The sequence below is a fragment of the Lepidochelys kempii genome, chromosome 24 (genome assembly GCF_965140265.1).
Source record: "Lepidochelys kempii isolate rLepKem1 chromosome 24, rLepKem1.hap2, whole genome shotgun sequence".
Classification (NCBI taxonomy): domain Eukaryota; kingdom Metazoa; phylum Chordata; order Testudines; family Cheloniidae; genus Lepidochelys; species Lepidochelys kempii.
Window position 1 is genome coordinate 16,436,045 of NC_133279.1, and position 26,364 is coordinate 16,462,408.

Consider the following 26,364-nt stretch of genomic DNA (forward strand, 5'->3'; position numbering starts at 1 on the left):
GGCACTATATGTGAAAGAAAGCGTAGAGTCGAAGTAAAAATCTGAAATGAACCAAACTGTATCGTAGTATCTCAATGGAGAATAATTCCATGCCCAAATCATAAGAATACAGAGTAGGGATATATTACTGAACACCTGACCAGAATGGTGATAGCGACTGTGAAATATTCTGGAAGATTAGAGAGGCTATTAAAATTAAAATAACTCAGTAATAATGGGGGATTTCAACTACCTCCATATTGACTGGACACAGGTCACTTCAGAACACGATGCAGAGACAAAGTTTCTTGACACCTTAAAAGACGGCTTCTTGGAGCAGCTGGTCCTGGAACCCACAAGAGGGGAGCCAATTCTTGATTTAGTCCTAAGTGGAGCACAGGTTCAGGGCCAAGGGTGAATATAACTGAACCGCTTGGTAATAGTGACAATAATATAATGGACTTTAACATCCCCGTGGCAGGGGAAACATCACAACAGCCCACCACGGTAGCATTTAATTTCAGAAAAGAAAACTGCACAAAGATGAAGAAGTTAGTAAAAAAGAAATGAAAAGGTCCAGTGCCAAAAGTGAAATCCCTGTAAGCTGCATGGAAACTTTTAAAAGACACCATTACAGAGGCTCAACTTAAATGTATCCCCCAAATTAAGAAACATAGTAAGAGAACCAAAGAAGTGCCACCATGGGTAAACAGCAAACTAGAGAAGCTTTGAGAGGCAAAAAGGCATCCTTTAAAAAGTGGAAGTTAAATCTTATTGAGTAAAATAGAAAGGAGCATGAACTCTGGGAAATGAAGTGTAAAACTATAAATAGGAAGACCAAAAAAGAATTTGAAGAATAACAAGCCAAAGATGCAAAAAGTAATCTGATTTTTTTTTTACGTTTATCAGAAGCAAGAAGTTCCCTCACCAAAGACTCTTAAGCAAAGTAAGCTGTTGTGAGATTAGGGGGAAAGTCCTCTCCTGGATCAATAACTGGTTAAATGATAGGAAACAAGGGTAGGAATCAATGGTCAGTTTTCAGAATGGAGAGAGGTAAATAGCGGTGTCCCCCAGGGGTCTGTACTGGGACCAGTACTCTTCAAATATTCATAAATGATCTGGAAAAAAGGGTAAACTGTGAGGTTGCATCATTTTCAGATGATACGAAACTACTGAAGATAGTTAAGTCCAAAGCTGACTGCGAAGAGCTACAAAGGGTTCTCACACAACTGGGTAACTGGGCAACAAAATGGCAGGTGAAATTCCGTGTTGATAAATGCAAAGTAATGCACATTGGAAACCATAATCCCTACTATACATAGAATCATAGAATATCAGGGTTGGAAGGGACCTCAGGAGGCCATCTAATCCAACCCCCTGCTCAAAGCAGGACTGATCCCCAATTAAATCATATACAATGATGGGGTCTAAATAGCTGTTACCACTCAAGAAAGAGATCTTGGACTCATTGTGGACAGTTCTCTGAAAACATCCACTCAATCTGCAGCGGCCATCAAAAAAGCGACTAGAATGTTGGGAATCATTAAGAAAGGGACAGATAAGATTGAAAACATCATATTGCCTCTATATTAATCCATCCAAAAAAAAGAGATATTGGAATTGGAAAAGGCTCAGAAAAGGGCAGCAAAAATTATTAGGGGTATGGGACGGCTTCCATAGGAGGAGAGATTAAGAAGACTGGGACTTTTCAGCTTAGAAAAGAGACAACTACGGGGCGATATGTTAGAGCTCTAAAAAATCCTGACTGGTGTGGAGAAAGTAAATAAGGAAGTGTTATTTACTCCTTCCCATAACACAAGAGCTAGGGGTCACCAAATGAAATTAATAGCCAGCGGGTTTTATAGAAATAAAAGGACGTATATAAACTAATAAAAGGAAATATTTGTTCACACAACGAACAGCCAGCCTGGGAAACTCTTTGTCAGGGTTATATTATGTTATATTCTCATTGACTCTCAGCAAGATTCACCCCTTCACCTTCTCTTTGTTAAGCTAAATAGACTGTGCTCCTGGAGTCTCTCACTGTAAGGCAGGTTTTCTAATCCAGTCATCATTCTTGTGGCTCTTCTATGAATAAGGCCAAAAAATTTACTTGCTAAAAAAAGAATTTGGGGATCAAGAGGAAGTTACATGTCCCAGTGAACAGAATTCTTTCTCCATGCAAATATCGACAATTCCATCCATTTCACGATTCAGCCAGCTCCGGCCCCGAGTTGTCGGTTGTTTGGGAGTTGCGTCCACATTGCCGGTACCTCAGAAACTCTTCCTCCATAGTGAAGTAAAAGATGGGGTTCAGGCAACTGTTGAAATACGTCAGGACACAAGCAAAAGCACTTCCCATGTCCAGAATAGGCAGAGGGTACTTAGCTGAGATCTGCAGGAAGGAGAAGACGTGATACGGCAGCCAGCAGAGGAAAAAGGCCGGGATCAAGCCAAGAAGGATCTTGAGTGGCTTGGTGGATTGGATCAGCCTGTTCCTTCTCGTCCTGGCAGCTAGAACGATGTAGAATGTTGGGATCAAGATCAAGGCTAATGGGAACAGAAACCCAACCAGGAACTGGATCGTAATGGCGGCCTTCACCCTCCCTTCATCTGGATGGAAATGCATGCTGGTTCTGGAACGTGAGAAGAGGAATTCCAATAGATCACTGTACCGCAGGCTGAACCCAAGAGACAGGGCCCACATGCCCAAAACCATAAGGAAAGCCAGTTGGGGTGTGCGGTGGTTCCAGGCCCACTCAGGGCGTGCCACGAGGATGCAGCGATCGACACTAAGGGCCGTGAGGAGGAAGGCGCTGGAGAACATGTGGAAGGAGCAGACGGTGTTGCTCAGACTCTTGGCCCAGTCTAAGTCCAGGATGAAAATGGAAATGAATCTGAGAGGCAGGAAGACGATAAAGATGAAATCGGTCATGGCCCGGTTCCAGAACCACACGGCACTGGTCATCCTCTCCACACGGCAGCCAGCGATGAAGAGGATGTAGCTGTTCAACAGCACCCCAGCAAGGAAGGCCACAGCACACAGCACCAGGAAGAGAACTAAGAAGAACCCCATTCTTGGAAGAGGTACAGTCACAATATCCCCTCCTCCTCCTCAGGGATCAGCTGGGACAGCGCAGACGTTGTACTGAGTAAAGGAAGGAAGAGCAATGAGCAAAGGGCTCATGGACAGAAAGAATCAGCTGCAGAGTTTATAATTTCCTTAGAGTTTATAAACTCCCCAGATCCTGAGCTGAACTAAGATAGGATCAAATCCTTGTAGGCCAATGGCACCAATGGTTTGAAGATCTTTGGAGCATAGAGCCAGAGGCTTAGAAGGGGACCGCAAGGGTCATATCTTCTAACCCCCTGACAAGATACAGGACTTGTGTCTATTCTCTCCCGCAATGTTTTTTGTTTTGCCCCGACCTCTGACAACAGGCCCCATAAATAATTTCAACTGGTTCTAACAGGAGCAGATGACGGGACAGGATGTGGGCTGCCGGAAGGGGGGTGATCCAGGGGACAGTGGTGTGGGGGGTAGGACAGGAGATCCAGTGAGGAAGCTGGAGGGTTTACCTCATTTTCTTACCCGTGACTTGGGGGGATGCAACGTCTCAGAGTCGACCCCCGTCCAAGGTCCCCAACGCGATGCTTGCAGCTCTCCCAGACTGGCTCAGCCCGGAGGAGGAAGCTGTTCATGTGGGGGTGTATATGGGGTGGGGAGAACAATGAGTGGCAACCACAGGATGTGGCTGGGTCTGAATACTTCTGCAAAATCTGGAAGGCCTCTGGCACCCACAGGTACATGCAGATGTTATGCAAACCATAAGGTCCTGTTAGAATATTCATATTCAGGCCTGCCTGCAAAGGCCTATACTTTAGGAACTTAGGTGTATTTTTACCACTTAGCTAGTTACAGAGGTATAAAAACAAACAATCAAAATTACAGTCCACCTGTATGTGGGACTTGTCTCTCTAGAATAATTCATTAATGATCTGGAGGATGGCGTGGATTGCACCCTCAGCCAGTTTACAGATTACACTAAATTGGGAGGAGTGATAGATAGGCTGGAGGGTAGGGACAGGATACAGAGGGACCTAGACAAATTAGAGGATTTTGCCAAAAGCAATCCAATGAGGTTTAACAAGGACAAGTGCAGAGTCCTCTACTTCGGACGGAAGAATCCCATGCACTGCTACAGACTAGGGACCGAATGGCTCGGCAGCAGTTCTGCAGAAAAGGACCTAGGGGTTACAGTGGATGGGAAGCTGGATATGAGTCAGCAGTGTGCCCTTGTTGCCAAGAAGGCCAACGGCATTTTGGGATGTATAAGTAGGGGCATTGTCAGCAGATCGAGGGACGTGATCCTACCCCTCTATTCGGCATTGGTGAGGCCTCATCTGGAGTACTGTGTCCAGTTTTGGGCCCCACACTACAAGAAGGATGTGGAAAAATTGGAAAGCATCCAGTGGAGGGCAACAAAAATGATTAGGGGACTGGAATACATGATTTATGAGGAGAGGCTGAGGGAACTGAGATTGTTTAGTCTGCAGAAGAGAAGAATGAGGAGGGATTTGATAGCTGCTTTCAACTACCTGAAGAGGGGTTCCAAAGAGGATGGACCTAGACTATTCTCAGTGGTAGGAGATGACAGAACGAGGAGTAATGGTCTGAAGTTACAGTGTGGGAGGTTTAGGTTGGATATTAGGAAAAACTTTTTAACTAGGAGGCTGGTGAAGCACTGGAATGCGTTACCTGGGGAGGTGGTGAAATCTTCTTTAAAGGTTTTTAAGGTCAGGCTTGACAAAGACCTGGCTGGGATGATTTAGTTGGGGTCGGTCCTGCTTTGAGCAGGGGGTTGGACTAGATACTTCCTAAGGTCCCTTCCAACCCTGATATGCTATGATTCTGTGACAGTCTGAGACCTTGTTCTTAGGCTAAGGCCTTTGGCTAAGCAGCAGGGGTAGCCATAAGCTGGGAAGAGAATGGTCATGTCCTCCAATCCCAAACCAGTCACATTGAAATAAGGGTGTATTGGGCTGTTAGGAAGACAATCCTGTCCTGATAGTGCCCATCACCACCACATCAAGATGGTTAAAGAAAACTTAGTTTGACAGCATCCTGTCTGGCAAGAAATAACTTCTCAGTGGTTGTTGCTATGAAACCCTCATTTCTGCATGTTTTATCTTTATGGCCCCCACTTTTCTATTGGTCGGTCGGTGTAACAGCGTCACCCGGGGGCGGGAGGGAAGGGGTGTTTCCACATCCCCGAGCGACGTAGTTGCACCATTATATGTTGCCTAGTGTAGACCCAGCGAAAGGGAAGGGGACGGGGTGACGCGATTACCAGTTTCTGACCAGCACCTGACTTGCACGTGTGCTGCCATCTGCTGGCCTGGTGCTTTTACTGCCATCATCAGCCCTGCGCCTTTGGATACCAGTCTGTAGCAGTGGGTCCCAACCAGGGGTACGTGTACCACCGGGAGTACGCAGGGGTCTTCCGTGGGGTACATCAGCTCACCTAGATATTTGCCCAGTTTTACCACAGGCTACATAAAAAGCACTAGCGAAGTCAGTAGAAACTAAAATTTCGAACAATGACTTGTTTATACTGCTCTACATACTGTCCACTGAAATGTAAGTACATTTATGTTCCAATTTATTTATTTTATAACTATATGCTAAAATGAGAAAGTAAACTATTTATCAGTCCTCGTGTCCTGTGACACTGGTATTTTCATGTCTGATTTTGTACAGAAGTAGTTTTTAAGTGATGAGACACTTGGGGTACACAAGACCAATGAGAGTCCTGAAAGGGGAACAGTAGACTGGAAAGATTGGGAGCCACTGGTCTGTTGGGTCTTTTCCCACTGAGATGTGGCCACCTCTGGGTTGGGGCATGGGGGATGTTTATACAAGTGACAGGGAGGAATTTGGGAAGGGGGACTTCTGTGGGGAGTGGGGGGGGTCAGGTTTCCAGGAACAATTTGTATAGTGGGAGTGCTGAGAGCCACTGAATCAAACTTTAAACCCTGTATATGATGGGAACCACTTCAATTCAGGGGCTGTAGCACCGATGGGTGGGGCGGGGTGGGATATGGGGAGGCTCCTGTGAGGAGTGGGGTGGTTGCAGGGAGGTACCTGGGGTAGGAGGTGGGGGGACAGAAACAGATATGGGCTGGCATTGTGGATATCACCCTAGCATTGAAGCTGGAAGGTTTAATCTCACTGTTTTATCTATGTCCTGGGGGAATCAGTCATGGCATCTCAGAATTGATTCCCCCAACACACTCACACCATCTGCAGCTCCCCCTCCCCACGGACTCTGTCTGGGGGCAGGAAGCTGTCCTCTCGGGGAGGGAGAGAAGGGGGGGTCTCATCGGGGCTGGGGGATGCTCACTAATCTGAGTCTGCAAAGCCTCCAAGGCAGCCAGCTCCGTGCAAGCCTCAAGCACCTCAGCTCAGCTCTGGGGCCTCTCGTGACGAAGGGTCTGAGATCCCGTCTGCAGAGACGGTCGCCCACATCCGGGGCAACCACAGCCCCAGAGCAGGAGCTGAGCTGCAGCCTCATTGTTGCAGAAATTCAGCCCGTTCACACCTGGACACACACCAGACTCAGCTTGGGTCAGGAGTGATTCGTGCGTGGGCCCCACCGCCCTTCACCCCTGGTCAGCCCATGAACGTCCTGGAGAGACCCTGCCTGGTGGCGAGTGGATCGTGAATCTCTCGTGTCCTTGGCTGTGAGCCACACAACATAGAGTCTGCTCCACGAGTGGCTGGAGGATTGGTTGGACGCTGGAGAACAGCCAGCGACATAGCGAAGGGCGAAAGCTGCATGAATTTTGGCCTGGACTATCAGGATTCATTGAGACGCTGGTTTAAAAAGCCACGGTGACAGGATTCCTGGCGTGCAGTATGGACTGTGGGACTTCTGAGTCCTCTGTCCCACCAACCTGGGTTGTCCTTCTCACACTGTGGTGCTGTGTCAAGCAACAAACCTCTGGCAGGCCCTGCACTTACACAGCCGTCCCCATACAGGGACACACCCAGCTGAGTTCCACGAATGACCTCCCAGCCACTCATGAACCATCAATAGGGAGGCTCCAGTCAATTCCCCCCGGCTCCCTGGCTTTGCAGCCCAGAACTGTATCGTCCTGCCCTGGTCAGAAGCCTGGCCAGTGTATGTTCATTGCCCAGTCGGTGCCTCCCCCGACGTGGAGAGCACAAACACCAGCCTCTGTCAACCGAGCTGAGATTTCCGAAGCACTTCAACCAAATACACAGTTCTAGGTGGAATATAAAAAAGGTTTATTAACTACAGACAGATATTATGTGATTAAAAGCAGCGAGCGTAGAGACCACAGTAGGTTACCTAAGAAATAAAAGTAAATTCCCAATCTGAGATAATAAACTAGACAGGATTTGAATCAAGCCGTGTCTCACCCTGGCAGATGGCACGAGCAGGTGACAGTTCCTCAGGACTAGGGTAACCAGAGGTCCCGTTTTTAAAGGGACAGTCCCATTTTTGGGGACTTTTTCTTATATAAGTGCCTATTACCCCCCCCACCCCCGTCCCGTTTTTTACTGTTGCTATCTGGTCACCCTACTCAATACACAGGCTGGGCTTGTCTTCCACCCTGATACCAAACCTTCCTCAGTCAAAGTCTTTGTCCTCTAGACGTGCGTCCAGGTGTTGAGTTGTGAGGGGAGTGAGGCCAAGTGGTGATGTCACTTTCCCTCTTTTGTAGTTTCTTCCAGCTTGATGGAAAGATCTTTTTCGATGACATGGTTCAGACAGTCTCCATTGTCTATGTGTTCTCTCTGAGAAACCTCCATAGTGGATTCTTAGATGGGTGCTGACGAGCGATTAACACTGTCTGGCTCCTCCATTGTTGTATCTGAAAGGCTGGTTGTGGGTGTTCCCAACATCACAACTTATTTCAGTAACACACACATAGCAAAATTCACAACCTCACATACAGTGACAGCACATACAATTCAATGGGATATTAATAATCAACACACCAAGATTTTTTTAATGATACCTCACAAGGCAGACTTTGTTCATATGGCTATGCCGTGGTGAATATGGGGGTTCCAGGGTGCTCTTTTGAGGTACAGCGTGCCACAGCCACACATTTTATTTAAAATCCCCAATATTTTAAACACATCCTCACTCCATTGGTTTCCGAACAGAGTGAATATTTCTGGTTTTCCAAAACTTTCGGTGGAGTTTTGTAGTGTCAACGACTCTTACAATTTGGTTGCGGCATTTTCCATGCTTGTCCTTTTCCTCCAAGCCCCACATCCTGGAATCAGACGATCAGGCGGAAATTTCAGCTTTTTTTTTTCTTTTCTTTTTTTTAAGTTAAGTTTGCAGCCTTCGTTGTTACAGAGAAAAGCCTGAAATGTCTTTCTTTTCAAACCAATCTCATGATGTTTCAGGGGGTGGCTCATGAGGTTTGAAGGCTTTGGCTCGGCAATGAAGAGGCAGGACTAGACTTTTAAAAGTGGTTAAGGGAGTTAGATGCCAAATTCCCTTTGAAGTTAGGAGTTAAGCACCTTTTCAAAACCTCACCTATAGAAGCCTAAGTCAATTTAATTACACCCTGTAATGGCAGACAGTTAAAAAGTGACATTTAAGTTCTTATATAAAAATGCTAGAAGTTTAAACAATAAGATGGGTGAACTAGACCTTGTATTAAATGAGGATATCGATGTAACAGGCATGACAAAAACTTGGTGGAGTGAGGATAATCAATGGGACACAGTAATAGCAGGGTACAAAATATATTGGAAGGACAGAACAGGTCATGCTGGTGGGGGACTGGCCCTATATGTGAAAGAAAGCGTAGAGTCAAATGAAGTAAAAATCTGAAATGACACAAACTGTACCACAGAATCTCAATGGATAGTAATTCCATGCCCGAATAATAAGAATATAGCAGTAGGGATATGTGACCGACCACCTGAGGAGGACGGTGATAGTGACTGTGAAATGTTCTGGGAGACTAGAGAGGCTATTAAAATAAAAACAACTCAGTAATAATGGGAGATTTCAACTGTACTCATATTGACTGGGTACAGGTCACTTCAGGACGGGATGCAGAGATAAAGTTTCTTGACACCTTAAGTGACTACTTCTTGGAACAGCTGGTCCGGGAACCCACAAGGGAAGAGGCAATGCTTGATTTAGGCCTAAGTAGATCACAGGATCTGGTCCAAAGGGGGAATATAACTGAACTGCTTGGTAATAGTGACCATAATATAATTAAATTTAACATCCCTGTGGCGGAGGAAACATGACAGCAGCCCACCACAGTAGCATTTAATTTCAGAAAAGAGAACTACACAAAAATGAGAAATTTCAGAGTAGCAGCCGGGTTAGTCTGTATTCGCAAAAAGAAAAGGAGGACTTGTGGCACCTTAGAGACTAACCAATTTATTTGAGCATAAGCTTTCGTGAGCTACAGCTCACTTCATCGGATGCATACTTTACATAAAGTGATACATAAGCTATTACCAGCAGGAGAGTGGGGTGGGGGGAGAGAAAACCTTTTGTAGTGATAAACACCCATTTTTTCATGATTTGTGTGTATAAAAACAAACATCTTCTGTATTTTCCACAGTACGCATCCGATGAAGTGAGCTGTAGCTCACGAAAGCTTATGCTCAAATAAATTGGTTAGTCTCTAAGGTGCCACAAGTCCTCCTTTTCTTTTTAAAAATGAGAAAGTTAGTAAAACAGAAATGAAAAGGTACAACACAAAAGTGAAATTCCTGCAAATCCCTGGAAACTTTTAAAAGACACCATAATAGAGGCTCAACTTAAATGTGTCCCCCAAATTAAAAAACATTGTAAGAGAACCAAAAAAGTGCCACCCTGGGTAAGCAACTAAGTAAAGAAGCTTTGAGAGGCAAAAAGGCATCCTTTAAAAGTGGAAGTTAAATCCTATTGAGGAAAATAGAAAGGAGCATGAACTCTGGGAAATGAAGTGTAAAACTATAATTAGGAAGACCAAAAAGGAATTTGAAGACCAGCTAGCCAAAGACTCAAAAAGTAAAAGCAAAAAAATGTGTAAGTACATCAGAAGCAGCTAAACAGCCCTTGGGGCTACTACATGATCGAGATGTTAAAGGAGCACTCAAGGAGGATAAGGCCATTTCAGAGAAACAGAATGAATTCTTTGCATCGATCATCACGGCTGAGGATGTGAGGGAGATTTCCCAAACCTGAGCCATTCTTTTTAGGTGACAAATCTAAGGAACTGTCCCAGATTGAGGTGTCAATAGAGAAGGTTTTGGAACCAATTGATAAATTGAACAGTAATAAGTCACCAGCACCAGATGGGATTAACCCAAGAGTTCTGAAGGAATTCAAATGTGAAATTTCAAACTGCTAACTGTGCTGTGTAACCTAGCATTTAAATCAGCTTCTGTCCCAGAGGACTGGAGGATCGCTAATGTAACACCAATTTTTAAAAACGGCTCCAGAGGTGACCCCAGCAATTACAGGCTGGTAAGCCTGATTTCAATACCGGGCAAACTGGTTGAAACTATAGTAAAGAACAAAATTGTCACACACATTGATGACCATGATTTGTTGGGGAGAATCAACATGGTTTTTGTAGAGAGAAATCATGCCTCACCAATCGACTAGAATTCTTTGAAGGCATCAAAAATCATATGGCCAAGGGTAATCCAGTGAATACAGTGTACTTGGCATTTCAGAAGGCCTTTGACAAGTTCCCTCACCGAAGGCTCTTAAGGAGAGTAAGCTGTTGTGAGATAAGGGGGAAGGTCCTCTCATGCATTAGTAACAGGTTCACAGATAGGAAACAAAGGTAGGAATAAATGGTCAGTTTTCAGAATGGAGAGAGGTAAATAGCGGTATCTCCCAGGGGTCTGTATTGGAACCAGTGCTGTTCAACATATTCATAACTGATCTGGAAAATGGGATAAATAGTGAGGTTGCATCATTTTCAGATGATACAAAACTACTCAAGATAGTCCAAAGCAGACTGCGAGGAGTTACAACGGGTTCTCACACAACCGGGTGACTGGGCAACAAAATGGCAAATGAAATTCAGTGTTGATAAATGCAAAGTAATGCACACTGGAAAGCATAATCCCAACTATACGTATACAATGATGGGGGCTAAATTAGCTGTTACCACTCAAAAAAGAGATCTTGGAGTCACTGTGGATAGTTCTCTGAAAATATCCGCTCAGTGGACAGTGGCAGGCAAAAAAGTGAACAGAATGTTGGGAATCATTAAGAAAGGGACAGATAATAAGACAGAAAATATCACATTGCCTGTATATAAATCCATGGTACGCCCACAGCTTGAATACTATATGCAGATGTGGTCGCCCCATCTCAAAAAAATAAATTGGAATTGGAAAAGGTACAGAAAAGGGCTACAAAAATGATTAGGGGTATGGGACAGCTTCCTTATGAGGCGAGATGAATAAGACTGGGATTTTCAGCTTGGAAAAGAGATGACTAAGAGGGGATATGACTGAGGTCTATAAAATCCTGACTGGTGTAGAGAAAGTAAATAGGGAAGTGTTATTTATTCTTCTCATAACACAAGAACAAAGGGTCACCCAATTAAATTAATAGGCGGCTGGTGTAAAAGAAACAAATGGAAGTATTTCTTCATGCAATGTACAGTCAGCCTGTGGAACTCCTTGCCAGAGGATGTTGTGATGGCCAAGACTATAACAGGGTTCAAAAAAGAACTGGATAAATTCATGGAGGATAGGTCCATTAATGGCTATTAGCCAAGATGGACAAATATGGTGTTCCTACCCTCTGTTTGTCAGAAGTTGGGAATGGGTGACAGGGGATGGATCACTTGATGAATACCTGTTCTGTTCATTCCCTCTCGGGCACTGGCAAAGGCCACTGTCAGAAGACACGGAGTACTTGTGACACCTTAGAGACTAAAAAATTTATTTGAGCATAAGCTTTCGTGAGCTACAGCTCACTTCACTGGATGCATTCAGTGGAAAATACAGTGGGGAGATTTATATACACAGAGAACATGAAACAATGGGTGTTACCATACACACTGTAATGAGAGTGATCACTTAAGGTGAGCTATTACCAGCAGGAGAGCGGCGGGGGGAGGAAACCTTTTGTAGTGATGATCAAGGTGAGCCATTTCCAGCAGTTGACAAGAACGATTGAGGAACAGTGGGGGGTGGGAGTGGGGAGAATAACATGGGGAAATAGTTTTACTTTGTGTAATGACCCATCCACTCCCAGTCTCTATTCAAGCCTTAAGTTAATTGTATCCAGTTTGCAAATTAATTCCAATTCAGCAGTCTCTCGTTGGAGTCTGTTTTTGAATTTTTTTTTTATGAAGAATTGCAACTTTTAGGTCTGTAATCGAGTGACCAAAGAGATTGAGGTGTTCTCTGACTGATTTTTGAATGTTATAATTCTTGATGTCTGCCTTGTGTCCATTTATTCTTTTACGTAGAGACTGTCCAGTTTGCCCAACATACATGGCAGAGGGGCATTGCTGGCACATGATGGCATATATCACATTGGTGGATGTGCAGGTGAACGAGCCTCTGATCGTGTGGCTGATGTTGTTAGGCCCTGTGATGGTGACCCCTGAATAGATATGTGGGCACAGTTGGCAACGGGCTTTGTTGCAAGCATAGGTTCCTGCGTTAGTGGTTCTGTTGTGCGGTGTGTGGTTGCTGGTGAGTATTTGCTTCAGGTTGGGGGGCTGTCTGTAGGCAAGGACTGGCCTGTCTCTCAAGATCTGTGAGAGTGATGGGTCGTCCTTCAGGATAGGTTGTAGATCCTTGATGATGCGTTGGAGAGGTTTTAGTTGGGGGCTGAAGGTGGAGGCTAGTGGCGTTCTGTTATTTTCTTTATTGGGCCTATCCTGTGGTTGGTGACTTCTGGGTACTCTTCTGGCTCTGTCAATCTGTTTCTTCACTTCAGCAGGTGGGTACTGTAGTTTCTCAGACATTCTTGTCAACTGCTGGAAATGGCCCACCCCGATTATCACTACAAAAGGTCCCCCCGCCCCCCCACTCTCTGCTGGTAATATCTCAGCTTAAGTGATCACGCTCCTTACAGTGTGTATGGTAACATCCATTGTTTCATGTTCTCTGTGTATTTAATCTCCCCACTGTATTTTCCACTGAATGCATCCGATGAAGTGAGCTGTAGCTCACGAAAGCTTATGCTCAAATAAATTTGTTAGTCTCTAAGGTGCCGCAAGTCCTCCTTTTCTTTTTGCGAATACAGACTAACACGGCTGCTACTCTGAAACCTGTCAGAAGACAGGATTCTGGGCTAGATGAACCTTTGGTGTGACTCAGTATGGCCATTCTTATGATCTTCTGTTTTGTCTCATTGACTCTCAGCTAGGTTCCTATGGCCTAAACACTTGTAAAAATAGAACTTAGACCCTTTTGAAAATGTTACCCTTTGTTTAATAGACCCCTTGATCTTCAACAAACACAGGAAAGAAGAAGAGCTGGAGACGCATTGGGAGCAAACATGACATGATGAGAAGAATAATGACACGAAGATGTAGAAAAGGACAGACCATAAAGAACCAAATGCCCCAAAATGATCTAAAAATGAACAAAATCAAGACTCTATTATACTTCATTAAAATGATAGATTCATAGATTCCAAAGCTGTGATCATCTCGTCTGACCTCCCAGGTCACACGGGCCAGAGAACTGCCCCAAAATAATTCCTAGAGCAGAACTTTTCCAAAAACATCCCAGCTTGATTTAAAATTACCAAGTGATGGAGGATCCACCACAACCCTTGGGAAATTGCTCCAATGGTCAGTTACTCTGATCATTACAAATTTACACCTCCTTTCCAGTCTGAATTTGTCTAGGTTCAAATTCTGTTCACTGGATCATGTTACACCTTCCTCTGCTAGATTGAAGCACCCTTTATTAAATATTTGTTCCCCACGTAGGTACTTACAGACTATGATCTTCACCTTCACCGTCTCTTTGTTAAGCTAAATAGATTGAGATCCTTGTGTCTCTCACTCCAAGGCAGGTTTTCGAATCCTGTAATCATTCTTGTGGCTCTTCTCTGAATAAGGAAGAAAAATTCACAATTTGGGGATCAAGAGGATGTTACAGGTCCCAGCGAAAATAATTCTTTCTCCATGCAAATATTGAAAATTCCATCCATTCCCCTATTCAGCCAGCTCCGACTCTGAGTTGTCAGTGGTTTGGGGGCTTAATGTATGTTGCTGGTACCTCAGAAACTCTTCCTCCATGGTGAGGTAGAAGATGGGGTTGAGGCAGCTGCTGAAATATGTCAGGACACAAGCAAAAGTGCTTCCTATGTCCAGAAGATGTAGAGGGTAAGTTGCTGAGATCTGCAGAAAGGAGAAGATGTGATATGGCAGCCAGCAGAGGAAAAAAGTCGGGATCAAGCCAAGAAGGATCTTTAGTGGCTTGGTGGACTGGATCAGCCTGTTCCTTCTCAGCTTGGCAGCTAGAATGATGTAGATGGTTGGGATCAGGATCAAGGCGAATGGGATCAGAAACCCAACCAGGAACTGGATCGCAATGGCAGCCTTCACCCTCCCTTCATCCAGTTGGAAATTCATGCGGATGTTGGCAGGTGAGAGCATGGACTCCCAGAGATCACCGTACCGCAAGCTGAAACCAGCAGACAGGACCCACATGCCCATAATCAACCTGAAAACCAGGATGGGTGTGCGGTGGTTCTGAGTCCACCGCGGGCATGTCACAAGGATATAGCGATCGATGCTGAGGGCCGTGAGGAGAAAGGCGTTGGAGAACATATGGAAGGAAGTGACAGTGCTGCTCAGCATCTTGGCCCAGTTTAAGTCCAGGATAAAGATGGAGGTGAATCTGAGGAGCAGGAAGATGATGAAGATGAAATCTGTCATGGCCCAGCTCCAGAACCACACGGCGTTGGCCGTTCTCTCCACACGGCAGGTGGTGAGGAAGAGGATGTAGCCATTCAATGGCACCCCGGCAAGGAAGGCCACACCACTCAGGACCAGGAAGAGAATTTGGAGGAACTCCATTCTGGAAGAATTGCAGTCACAATATCGCCTCCTTTGCTTCAGGGCTCAGCGAGGGCAGCGCAGACGTTGTACTGAGCAAAGGAAAGCAGAGCAATGAAACGGGCACCAGGAGGGGACACGAACGGAGTTTGCTTTCTACTAAACCAAATATTTAAAAAACACACCCCTTTGCTTCTTGCTGAAAAGTTGGATTTCTAGCCAAGGGGAGGTTGACCGTGCGGGTGTCCAGGATGCAGAGACAGAGATATGAGAGATCCCCGACAAATACTCACTAAAATTCCCAAATAATTTTCTTGCTCTTAGTTTCCCAGAGGAGCTGGTTATTCCTGTCTTGGTTTCCCTTCTTTTTTAAAAAAAATAATGGTCTTCTCCACTGTATGCATCCGATGAAGTGAGCTGTAGCTCACAAAAGCTTATGCTCTAATAAATTGTTTGTCTCTAAGGTGCCACAAGTACTCCTTTTCTTTTTATGGATACAGACTAACACGGCTGCTACTCCAAAACTTCTCCACCCCCTTCATTCTGAAGTGGCATTTTTGTATGGTTTGGGCCATTTTGGGGGGTGGGGGGTGAGATAGTGGATCCCGGCAGGCAAAATACCCACCAAAAGAACCCAGCTATAGAAATCTCCAGTGATGGACAGCAACTCCCCAAGAGGAGAAAATAAGATTGAAAAGATAACAATGACAAAAAAGCCATCTGGCAAAACACCAGAGGAAGAAAAGACCCGTAACAAGTCAAAAGATTTTTTTTTTAATTGCAAGAGTCTATTTTAGTGAGCAGAAAGGGAGTCCAGACTCCTGGGTTCCATCCCACATTCTGTCATTGAACTGTTTGGGGAGCCTGGACAAGTCACGTCATAGCCCTGTGCCTCAGTTTTCCCTCCAAACATTTATCTGTTTAGAGAGTGAGCTCGCTGTGGCCAGGCCTGTTTCTCCCTGTGGGTCTGTGCAGCACCTGGCACAATGGGGTGCCCGAGCTCGGTCAGGGTCTGTGCAATACCCAGTGTGACAGGGGCCCCTGACCTCTGACAAGAAGACCCACAAATAATTTCAACCAGCTTTATCCAGAGCAGATGAGGGAAGGGGATGGGAGCAGCTCGGAGGGGGAGATCAAGGGGGCAGAGGTGGGGGGGGGTGAGAATGAGATCGAGTGGAGCAGCTGGAGGGTTTACCTCATTTCCTTACCTGTGTCTTTGGGGGATGCAGCGTCTCAGAGTCGACCCCTGTCCCAGGTCCTCAACACAATGCATGCAGCTTGCCCAGATTTGGCTCATTCAGGGAACATGGAGCCGTTCAGGTGGGGGTATATCGGGGGGGGGACAAAAGGGGCAGATCACAGGACGTGGTTGGGTCCGATCATGTCTGCAAAGCCTGGAAGGTCTTCGTCACCCATAGCTACATGCAGATGTCACACGAACCACAAGCTCCCCCCCCCGTGCTGGGACCTAGCAAGGTGTTTGCATTTGGCTGCCCACATCCTGGGGCAGGTGGGTGGGGCCCCCCGCAGACAACAGGGGCTGAGACAGCCATGTCCAGCCGACTCCAGTGGGTAAGGTCCCAGGAGCAGAGACACCAGCTGGGTCTCTGCCCTCGAGTCCCTCCTGGCTGGGGAAAGGGAAAAGAGCCCCGCTGGGAATGGGACGTGTGACATTCTCAGCCCTGCCTTTGCTGCAGGGAACCCACCCCTTGGCCCCGGGCCATGTAACAGGCCAGCCAACACGAAGGAAACCCTCGCTCTGTGCTAGAGACCACAGAAACCACACCCCGGCCTGCAACCTGCCTTCGTGTCTCATCATTTGCCTGGAGGCCTCAGGCGTGGGGGCACTTTTCTCAATTAGGAGCAGGGAGGTGATTTTCCATCTGGATCCGGCCCTGGTGCAACCGCTGCTGGGATCCTGTGTCCGGTTCTGGTGCCCACCCTTCGAGAAGGATGTTGAGCAACTGGAGAGGGGTCAGAGAAGAGCCATGAGAAGGACTAATGGACTGGACTCCAGGCTTGACAGAGAAAGACTCCAGGAGCTGAGGCTGTTCATTTTATCAAAGTGTTGCCGGCACCCAGTGCCGAGAGGCTGAACAACAGCTTGAGTTGGTTTGTTACCCGGTGTGCTGCACCCAATAATTACAACGGGGTGGAGAAGCAGAAAAGTTTATTTGAAGCTTTAAAAAGGTACAGGGAGATTTAAATTTTAAATTTTGTATAATAGAGCAGGAAGTTATATAGGCTTTTATATATATATTTTTTTAGCATATTTATTTAATAGCAAGCTGTTTTAAGTATTTATATAGCTAGCTAATTTAGTTTTTAGCTAGTTTTTTGATTTTTTGTATTATTTGTTAAATTATATATAAAGCTGTTTTATTTAGCATTATTTTTTTTGTTTGGCTTTGCTTAGTTTTAGGCAGTTTGATTTTGCAACATATTGTTGCAGATTTTTAGCATAACTGCTGTGTGTGCCTCCAGGCGGGGGGGCCAAGGACATTTGGGCCTAGCACGCAGAGCTGCTGCGAGTGCCTCCAGGCAGGAGGGGGGGGCCAAGGACACCGGGGCCTAGTGCGAGGGGGCTTCATTGACACTCGTGGTTTTTTATCCCCTTGAGTTACCTAGTGGCCATGCCCCAGTGTTCCCAACAACTCCCCCCTTTGAGAACACTTAACAGCCTTGGCTTTGAGTTTTTTTATTTGGGCTTGCTACATTGGAGATATTAATTGGACGGCAAGTTATATTTTTAAATTTTTTTTTTGTGGTAAGATTATTTGTAAGTGTTTTTTTAAAAGGGGAGGAACCATTACATTTATACCGTTGGCCTCCCCTGTTGGTTTTTATTTAATATTTATTAGCCCATTGTGTAATAATACAGGAGCTTTTTTTTACAGGATGCTTATAGGGATTAGAGTGTTTTTTTAAAAGGGGAGGAACCATTACACCCATACTGTTGGCTTTTTTTGTTGGTTTTTATTTAATATTTATTAGCTTACTGTGTAATAACACAGGAGCTTTTTTTTATAGGATGCCCATAGGGATTAGATTGGTTTTGGGTACAACATAACACTCCCTCAGTGAGTACTGCAACTGAATATTTTTGGTCCTGATAGGTGGCTTGCTGTAAAGAGGTCTTGTTCCAGAACGGCGAGTTTGTTTTTTCCTGCTCTTTGGTGGTGGCTAATTTTGCTAGGGTTAAGGGCAGCATGCCAAGGGGCATTTTTGTTTTGGGGGACAGTGGAGTTGGAGCACACACCCAGCAATCAGTTTGGTTTGTTAAATTAGCAACATGGTGTGCAAGCAAAACAAAGGAGTTATGCTTTTGATATGCACAGTTTGGAAATATTAATATAAAGAATAACAATGTTATTTAATGAATTATTATTAGAGTTTTTTTAATTTAAGGTTTTTAATACCTGGGTGGGCCCATTTTAGCATTAAGGTGCCTGCTATTTGTGTCTTTTAAACAGTAGCTTTAGCCTGAGATTGTTACTAGATGAGGAGTCAGCAGGTTGGACGGTCCACTGTTCTGCTGACGAGGGGGCGGGTACTGCCTTCAGACGAGAGTGATGGATTCAGTTCTTGTGTCCCTTGATTTTTGCCGCTGTATGGGAGATCAGCAGGACGGTATAGGGTTTTTTCCACTTTTTTTGGAGAGGCTCGTCTTTCCAGGTGCGAACAAGCACAGAGTCACCGGGCTGTAAGGAGTGAACGGGAGAGTCCAAGGGGAGAAGCTGGGAATTCTTGGTATATCTGTGAAGAGACAAGAGAACAGCAGACAGGGAACACATATACTGAGACAAAAAACCATTACCCAACTCCCATTCCCCTGACAGAACCGGGGTGCCATTCATGGGCCATGCCCTTCCAAACATAATTTCAAAGGGACTGAGCCCTAATCTACCCTTTGGGAGAACGCGGATACGGAGTAGGACGAGGGGCAAAGCACCAGGCCATCGCAGTGAGGCTTCTTGGCACACTTTTGAGAGATGCCGTTTAAGGGTCTGATTGGTACGCTCCACTACCCCACTGGCTTGCGGTCTCCAGGGCGTATGGAGTTTCCAGGGGATCCGTAAGGCATGTGAGATGCTTTGAATGATTTTTGACGTGAAGTGTGTCCCGTTGTCAGATTCCATCCACAGGGGGAGTCCAAAGCGAGGAATGATTTTCTTAACAAACTTGAGGGCCACTGTCCTGGCAGTGCAGTTACGGCATGGGAAGGCTTTTGGCCATTCGCTGAACCGATTTACTATAACAAGGAGATATTTGAACCCTTGGGTCCGGGGAAACTCAGTAAAGTCTATTTGCCACACTTGTCCGGGGCCCGGAGTGGGTTCTAGGGCAGCTGGTGGCACAGGATGTCCCGGTCGGGGGTTATTCTTTTGGCAGACTAAGCAGTCCGCTTGTACCTGGGCAGCCAGGGGTCGGAGTCCGGAAGTGATGAAGTATTTTTTTATTAGCTGGATAAGTGCTTTTTTGCCGGCATGAGTGGTTTGATGTAGTTTCTGCAGCACTGGCCGGATCAGGCCCTTTGGTAAGAGGACCTTCCCTTCTGGGGAATGGAGCCATCCCTTTTTTTCCCGGAGACCGAGTTTGTCAGTTAGCTGTTTTTTTTTTTTAGAGTATTGAGGGGTTGGAAGCTCCCCTACTGATGGGCTAAGGGCATGCATATGGGCGTTCTCAGCCTGAGGGGATGGCAGGGTGGCAGCATGCTTAGCTTCTCTATCTGCCTGGGCGTTACCTCTGGCCACATCTTGATCCTCCCTCTGATGGGCTTTACAGTGTACCACCGCCACTTCCGAGGGGAGTTGTACAGCTTCTAGGAGCCGGAGGATTTGGGGCCTGTACTTGACTGGGGAGCCTTGGGCTGTCAGCATTCCCCTTTGCTTCCACAGGCCAGCATGAGCACGCAGCACACCAAAAGCATACTTTGAATTAGTAAAAAGGTTGACCCGCTTTCCTTTTGACAGTTCAAGTGCACGGGTCAGGGCTATTAGTTCGGCAAGCTGGGCAGAGGTCCCAGCAGGCAAACCTTCAGCTTCCACAGTGTCATGGAGGGTCACAACAGCATAACCCGCCCTTTTTTGCCCATTTATTACAGTACTGCTACCATTAGTGTACCATTTATAATTTGCATTTGGGAGAGGTACATCCTTTAAATCCGGACGGCTGGAGTACTGGACATCTATGATTTTTAAACAGTCATGTTTTTGTTGCTCTGTTTCTGGCAAGAGAGTGGCTGGGTTAAGGGAGGGGCAAGGCTGTAGGGTGACTTCAGAGTTCTCTAACAGCTTAGCCTGGTACCGAGCAATCCGAGCCTGGGTGAGCCAAAGCCTTTTCTTTGCATTCAATAAGGCTCGGACCATATGGGGAGTATAGATTTGCATAACCCCTTCCAATGTTAGCTTCTTGGCTTTTTTAAGCAATAGGGCAGTAGCTGCGACCGCCCGTAAACATGCCGGCCAACCCTTTGCAACCTGATTTAATTGCTTAGAAAAATAAGCCACAGGACGCTTCCATGCTTCTAACAGCTGTGTGAGCACTTCTAGGGCCACCCCCCTTTGTTTATGTACATACAACTGAAACGGCTTAGAGAGATCTGGCAGGCCCAGAGCCGGGGCTTTTATTAATTTTTTTTTTAGGATTTTAAATGCCCTGTTAGCCTTTGGGGTCCAATAGAAGGGGTCATGATTTGCTTTTTTTACATAGTTGTACAGGGGTTTAGCTTACAGTTTAAACTCTGGGATTTATATTTTGCAAAAGCCTGCCATACCCAGAAATGCCCTGAGCTGCTTACGGTTACTTGGGATAGGAACTTGACAGATAGCTTCCTTTTTTTTGCTTGAAAGCTGACGCTCCCCTTGCCGTATGTGAAACCCGAGGTACCGTACCTCTGGGAGGGCAATTTGAGCCTTACTCCGTGCTACACGATATCCCCGGAGTCCAATAAAATTCAGGAGGCTCACGGTGGCTTTAAGGCAGGGTTTTTGGCTTACAGTGGCAATTAACAAATTATTTACATACTGCAGAAGGAGAGCCTTCTTATTATCCCACTGCTGTAGGTCCCTGGCCAGAGCCTGGCCAAAAAGGGTGGGAGAGTTTTTAAATTTTTGGGCCAACACTGTCCAGCAAAGTTGCTTTTTAACCCTTTTTTGGTCCTCCCACTGGAAGGAGAAGATTTCCTGTGATGGGGTGGCAACTGGGATGGTAAAGAAAGCATCTTTCAAATCAAGGACTGAAAAATGGGTATACTGTCCCCCTATAGAAGCCAATAAGGTGTACGGGTTAGGGACAAGAGGGTGCAGAGTCTTAACCCGTTCATTGACTGCCCTTAGGTCCTGTACCAGCCGATACGTGCCATCAGGCTTCTGTACGGGTAGAATGGGAGTGTTCCAGGCTGACTGACATTCCCGGAGAATACCATACATTAGGAATTGATTTATAGTTTTTTGTAAACCTTCTCTGGCTTTTTTCTTGATTGGATATTGTTTTACTTGCACTGGGCCTTTCCCTGGTATGAGCTGAATAGTAATAGGGGTCTGGTGGGTGGCCTTTTCTGGAATCCCTGATGCCCACACGAGGGGGTACACCTGGTTTTTCCACGGACTCCATTCTGGGGCTTGCATGGCTGAGGGCTCAACTGCAAGGGTCATGATCCAGGCATTCTCAGGGGGTAAGGTAAGGGTTATTTCGTCCTCAGTAAAATGCAGGGTGGCACCGAGGCGACAAAGTAGATCCCGTCCCAGCAGAGGCGTTGGACACTCAGGGAGGTATACCAGCTTGTGGGTTAGAGTCCTGTTTCCCAAAGCACATTCCACTGGGGCATACACTGGGCACTTGGTGTCCCTGCCTGTGGCTCCCACCACAGTAAGGGAATTTGCTACTGGCAATTGAAAAGGCTGATTTACGGCAGTTCGGGCCGCTCCAGAGTCCACTAAAAAATCTATTTTTGAGCTTCCCACCCGCATCTTTACTCGGGGTTCCGGGGGTAGGGTGGTCCGTCTCCCCTGACACCCCTATTCCTGCTCCACCATTGCCATCATAGGGGCACCCCCCTTTTCTTTCCTCTTTGGGCACTTATTTTTTTAGTGTCCCTTCTGTTGACACAGGGCACACTGGTTGCGACCCAGTCGTCTCTCCTGCAGGCCCGGACGGTCGCGTCCACGGCCCCTTCCTCCCCGGCCACTTCTCTTAGTGCCGGCCTGTACCGCTGTTACCATCAATTTCACTTGCTTTTTTTTTTTTTGTCTCTCTCAGACTATAAGCTCGGTTTGCAGTCTTTAAAATTTGTGCCATGGTTATACCCATTAAATTTTTTTTTTGTAACTTTTTTTTAATATTAGGGGCTGCTCTGCTCGTAAAAAAATTTTTAATAATTGACTTAGTTGCCTGATTATTGGCGTTTGCATTAGTGTTCTGTCGAATGGTGTCCCGAATACGCTGTAGAAAGGCCCCTGGGCTTTCTTTTAAATTTTGCATTACTTTATATGGCTTGCTTAATTATTATGTCGGACAGCCGAGTGATGGAGTCCATGCAAAAGCAACTCCTTATAGGAGGTAAGGCGGGTCAAATTCCCATGATTATTTGGATCCTACCTGGGGTCTGCTCGGGGGACTTGTGCATCCGGGTCAGGGACATTAATACGATCCCGGTCGTACCGTCTCTGCGCCTCCTCCCTTGCCTTGGACACAACCTGTTGTCTTTCAACCTCAGACAATAGGGTTCGCAGGAGGACGTTACAATCATCCCAGTCCGGCTTGTGACTACTGAGGCACTCCTCAAAGACTGATATAAACCTGCTTGGGTTGGTGGAAAACTTTCCTGCCTGTGCTTTGAAAGCAGCCAAATCCACAGGATTAAAGGGCACATGAGTATAAACCTGCATAGTTGTGGCAGGACGCCTGTCTGATCCAGACCGGGCGACTTTAGTTTTGGTGATTAAGGGGTGTAGGCCAACCATTGGGGACTTACAAGGTGTGGGTGTAGGGGCCGAAGGGGACACCGGCTCTGCCATTACAGTGGGGGTGGGGGTCTGGGGACTAACATTAGCTGCTACCGAACCAGTTGGAGTCAGATTACAGCGCTGTAAAATATCTGGTCGAGTACATAAAGTCAGAAACAAATGCGCATACATATGTTCATTCCATTTCCTTGTTCTTTGACAGAACAGGAGTAACTGAAGGATTGTGTTGTAATTAATTGACCCTCCTGGTGGCCACCACTCCTGGTCCTCTAGTTGATATTGAGGCCAGTCAACTGTACAGAATCGTTTTAATTGGCTCTTAGTTATTGGATTCGCACCAAATACCTTCCAGTTTGCTAGAATGCACTTTAGGGGCGTACACCGGGCCCTAACCTTTGAGCTTTGTCCCTGTCCCATACCTACAGGGTAACTCTGGGCGTCCCCAGGTTCCAACAGAGCATATAATCCGGATTTTAAAAGGTTCCTACCTTATCCAAGGGACCGGTTCTTCACCGCCGTCCTGCAGCTGCTCCTCCCCCACGTCTAAGGGACCGGTTCTTCACCGCCGTCCACAACAGCTTCTCCACTATATGAGTGCGTTGCACCGTTGTGCCCTCTGGGGTCGATCAAATCGCGTCTCCTCCGAGGCCCCCGATGAACTCACCGGTGCGCGCTGGGCGTCGGTTCTCACCGCAATCCTCGACCTCCAGGAGGGGTCCGGGCAAGGCTAAATTGCAGCCTCGTCACCCACCCAGGGACGCCAAAAGCTGTTGCCGGCACCCAGTGCCGAGAGGCTGAACAACAGCTTGAGTTGGTTCGTTACCCGGTGTGCTGCACCCAATAATCACAATGGGGTGGAGAAGCAGAAAAGTTTATTTGAAGCTTTAAAAAGGTACAGGGAGATTTGAATCTCAAATCCTGTACAACAGAGCAGGAAGTTACACAGGCTTTTATATATTTTTTTTTAGCATATTTATTTAATAGCAAGCTGCTTTAAGTATTTATATAGCTAGCCAATTTAGTTTTTAGCTAGTTTTTTGATTTTTTGTATTATTTGTTAAATTATATATAAAGCTGCTTTATTTAGCATTGTTTTTTTATATTTTTTTTGTTTGGCCTTGCTTAGTTTTAGGCAGTTTGACTCTGCAACATATTGTTGCAGATTTTTAGCATAACTGCTGTGTGTGCCTCCAGGCAGGGGGCCAAGGACACTTGGGCCTAGCACGCAGAGCTGCTGCGAGTGCCTCCAGGCAGGGGGGGGGGGCCAAGGACACCGGGGCCTAGTGCGAGGGGGCTTCATTGACACTCGTGGTTTTTTATCCCCTTGAGTTACCTAGTGGCCATGCCCCAGTGTTCCCAACAAAAGGACACATCTACACGGGGAAGGATGCACCGATGCAGCTGCGGCGCTGTAGCGGCTCAGTGAAGACGCTGTCTGTGCTGACGGGAGAGCTTCTCCCATCGGCGTAGTTAATCCACCCCCCCAAGAGGTGGTAGCTGTCCCTGATGGGAGAAGCGTTGTCTACACCGGGCGTTAGGTCAGTATAACAGAGTCACCCGGTGGTGGTGGGTTTCCACACCCATGAGTGACATAGTTACACCAAGATCAGTTGCTAGTGGGGTGGTGGAAATGAGGAACCGGGGTAGGGGTTGCGGGGGCAGAGACAGATCTGGGTGGGGCATTGTGGATTTCACCCTAGCATTGAAGCTGGAAGGTTTAATCTCACTTTCTTACCTTTGTCTTTGGGGAATCAGACACGGCATCTCAGAATTGATTCCCCCAAAACACACACACCATGTGCAGCTCCCCCTGACCCCATGGACTCTGTCTGGGGGCAGGAAGCTGTCCTCCTGGGGGGGAGCGAGCACGGGGGGGTGGCTTAGCGGGGGTGGGAGATGCTCACAAAGCTGAGTCTGCAAAGCTTCCAAGGTGGCCAGCTCCGTGCAAGCTTCAAACAGCTTAGCTCAGCTCTGGGGCCTCTCGTGATAAAGGGTCTGAGATCCCATCTGCAGAGACAGTCGCCCACATCCGGGGCAGCCACAGCCCCAGAGCAGGGGCTAAGCTGCGAATGCATCGTTGCAAAAATTCAGCCCATTCACACCTGGAAACACACCAGACCCAGCTTGGGCCCCTGAAGTGCCGCTGGGTCGGGAGTAATTCGTGGGTGGGCCCTGCCGCCCTTCACCCCCAGTCACCCCACGAATGTCCGGGAGAAACCCTGCCAGGTGGCGACTGGATTGTGAATCTCTCACTTCTTTGCCTGTGAGGGAGACAACATTGTGTCTGCTCCTTGACTGGCTGATGGATGGGTTGGATGTTGGAGAATGGCCAGCGACAGAGCGAAGGGCGAAAGCTTCGTGAATTTTGGCCAGGAATATCAGGATTTATTGAGACACTGGTTTAAAAAGCCACTGTGGTGGGATTTCCGGCATGCAACCTGGACTGTGGGACGTCTGAGCCTTTTGTAACACCAACCTGGGGTATTCCTCTCAGACTGTGATACTCTGTCAAGCTGCAAACTTCTGGCAGGTCTTGCACTTCCACAGCCATCCCCAGGCAGGGACACACCCAGCTGAGTTCCATAAATGATCTCCCAGCCACTCATGAACCATCAATAGGAAGGCTCCAGTGAATTCCCCCCGGCTCCCTGGCCTTGCAGCCAAGAAATGTACCGTCCTGCATTGATCAGAATCCTAGCAAGTGTAATTTCATTACCTATTCTGCGCCTCCCCCCATGTGGAGAGCACAACAACCAGCCTTTGTAAACTGAGCTGAGATTTCCCAAGGACTTCCATCAAAACACACAGTTTTAGGTAGAATATAAAACAGGTTTATTAACTATAGACAGATGGATTTTAAGTGATTATAAGCAGCGAGTGTAGAGATCACAGTTGGTTACAAAATAAGTTAAATTAAATTCCCAATCCGAGTTAAATAAACTAGACAGGATTTGAATCAAACCATGTCTCAACCTGGCAGATGGTACAAGCAGGTGACAGTTCTTCAATACACAGGCTGGGCTTGTCTTTCAGACTGATACTGAACTTCTGCAGTTCAAAGTCTTTGTCCTGCAGACATTTTTCCATGTGTTGAATTGTGGGGGGAGTGAGGCCAAGTGGCGATGTCATTTCACCTCATTTGTAGTTTCTTCCAGCTTGATGGAAATATATTTTGCTATGATGTGGGTCAAACAGTCTCCATTGTCTATGTTCTCTCTCTGAGACATCTCCATTTTATACAGTTCCTTAGATAGTGGATTCTTGGATGTGTGCTGATGAGACATTAACGCTGTCTGGCTCCTCCACTGTCATACCTGAAAGGCTGGTTGTGGGTGTTCCCAACATCGGAACTTATTTCAGTAACATACAC

At 46.5% G+C, this 26,364-nt stretch overlaps 2 protein-coding genes across 2 annotated transcripts; both read right to left on the reverse strand.

The window, feature by feature from the left end:
• Window positions 1-2,185: 2,185 nt before the first annotated feature.
• LOC140902968 (chemerin-like receptor 1) lies at window positions 2,186-3,055 on the reverse strand. The gene has a single exon (XM_073323548.1). It carries the CDS (start codon window positions 3,053-3,055, stop codon window positions 2,186-2,188), a length of 870 nt encoding a protein of 289 aa, XP_073179649.1.
• Window positions 3,056-14,181: 11,126 nt separating this feature from the next.
• LOC140902501 (chemerin-like receptor 1) lies at window positions 14,182-15,048 on the reverse strand. The gene has a single exon (XM_073322644.1). The coding sequence runs from the start codon at window positions 15,046-15,048 to the stop codon at window positions 14,182-14,184; it is 867 nt and encodes a 288-aa protein (XP_073178745.1).
• Between the last annotated feature and the right edge of the window lie 11,316 nt (window positions 15,049-26,364).

Bases quoted from the DNA above. Each gene is read 5' to 3' on its own strand.
- LOC140902501 (XM_073322644.1), bottom strand. From the start codon at position 15,048: ATGGAGTTCCTCCAAATTCTCTTCCTGGTCCTGAGTGGTGTGGCCTTC.
- LOC140902968 (XM_073323548.1), bottom strand. From the start codon at position 3,055: ATGGGGTTCTTCTTAGTTCTCTTCCTGGTGCTGTGTGCTGTGGCCTTC.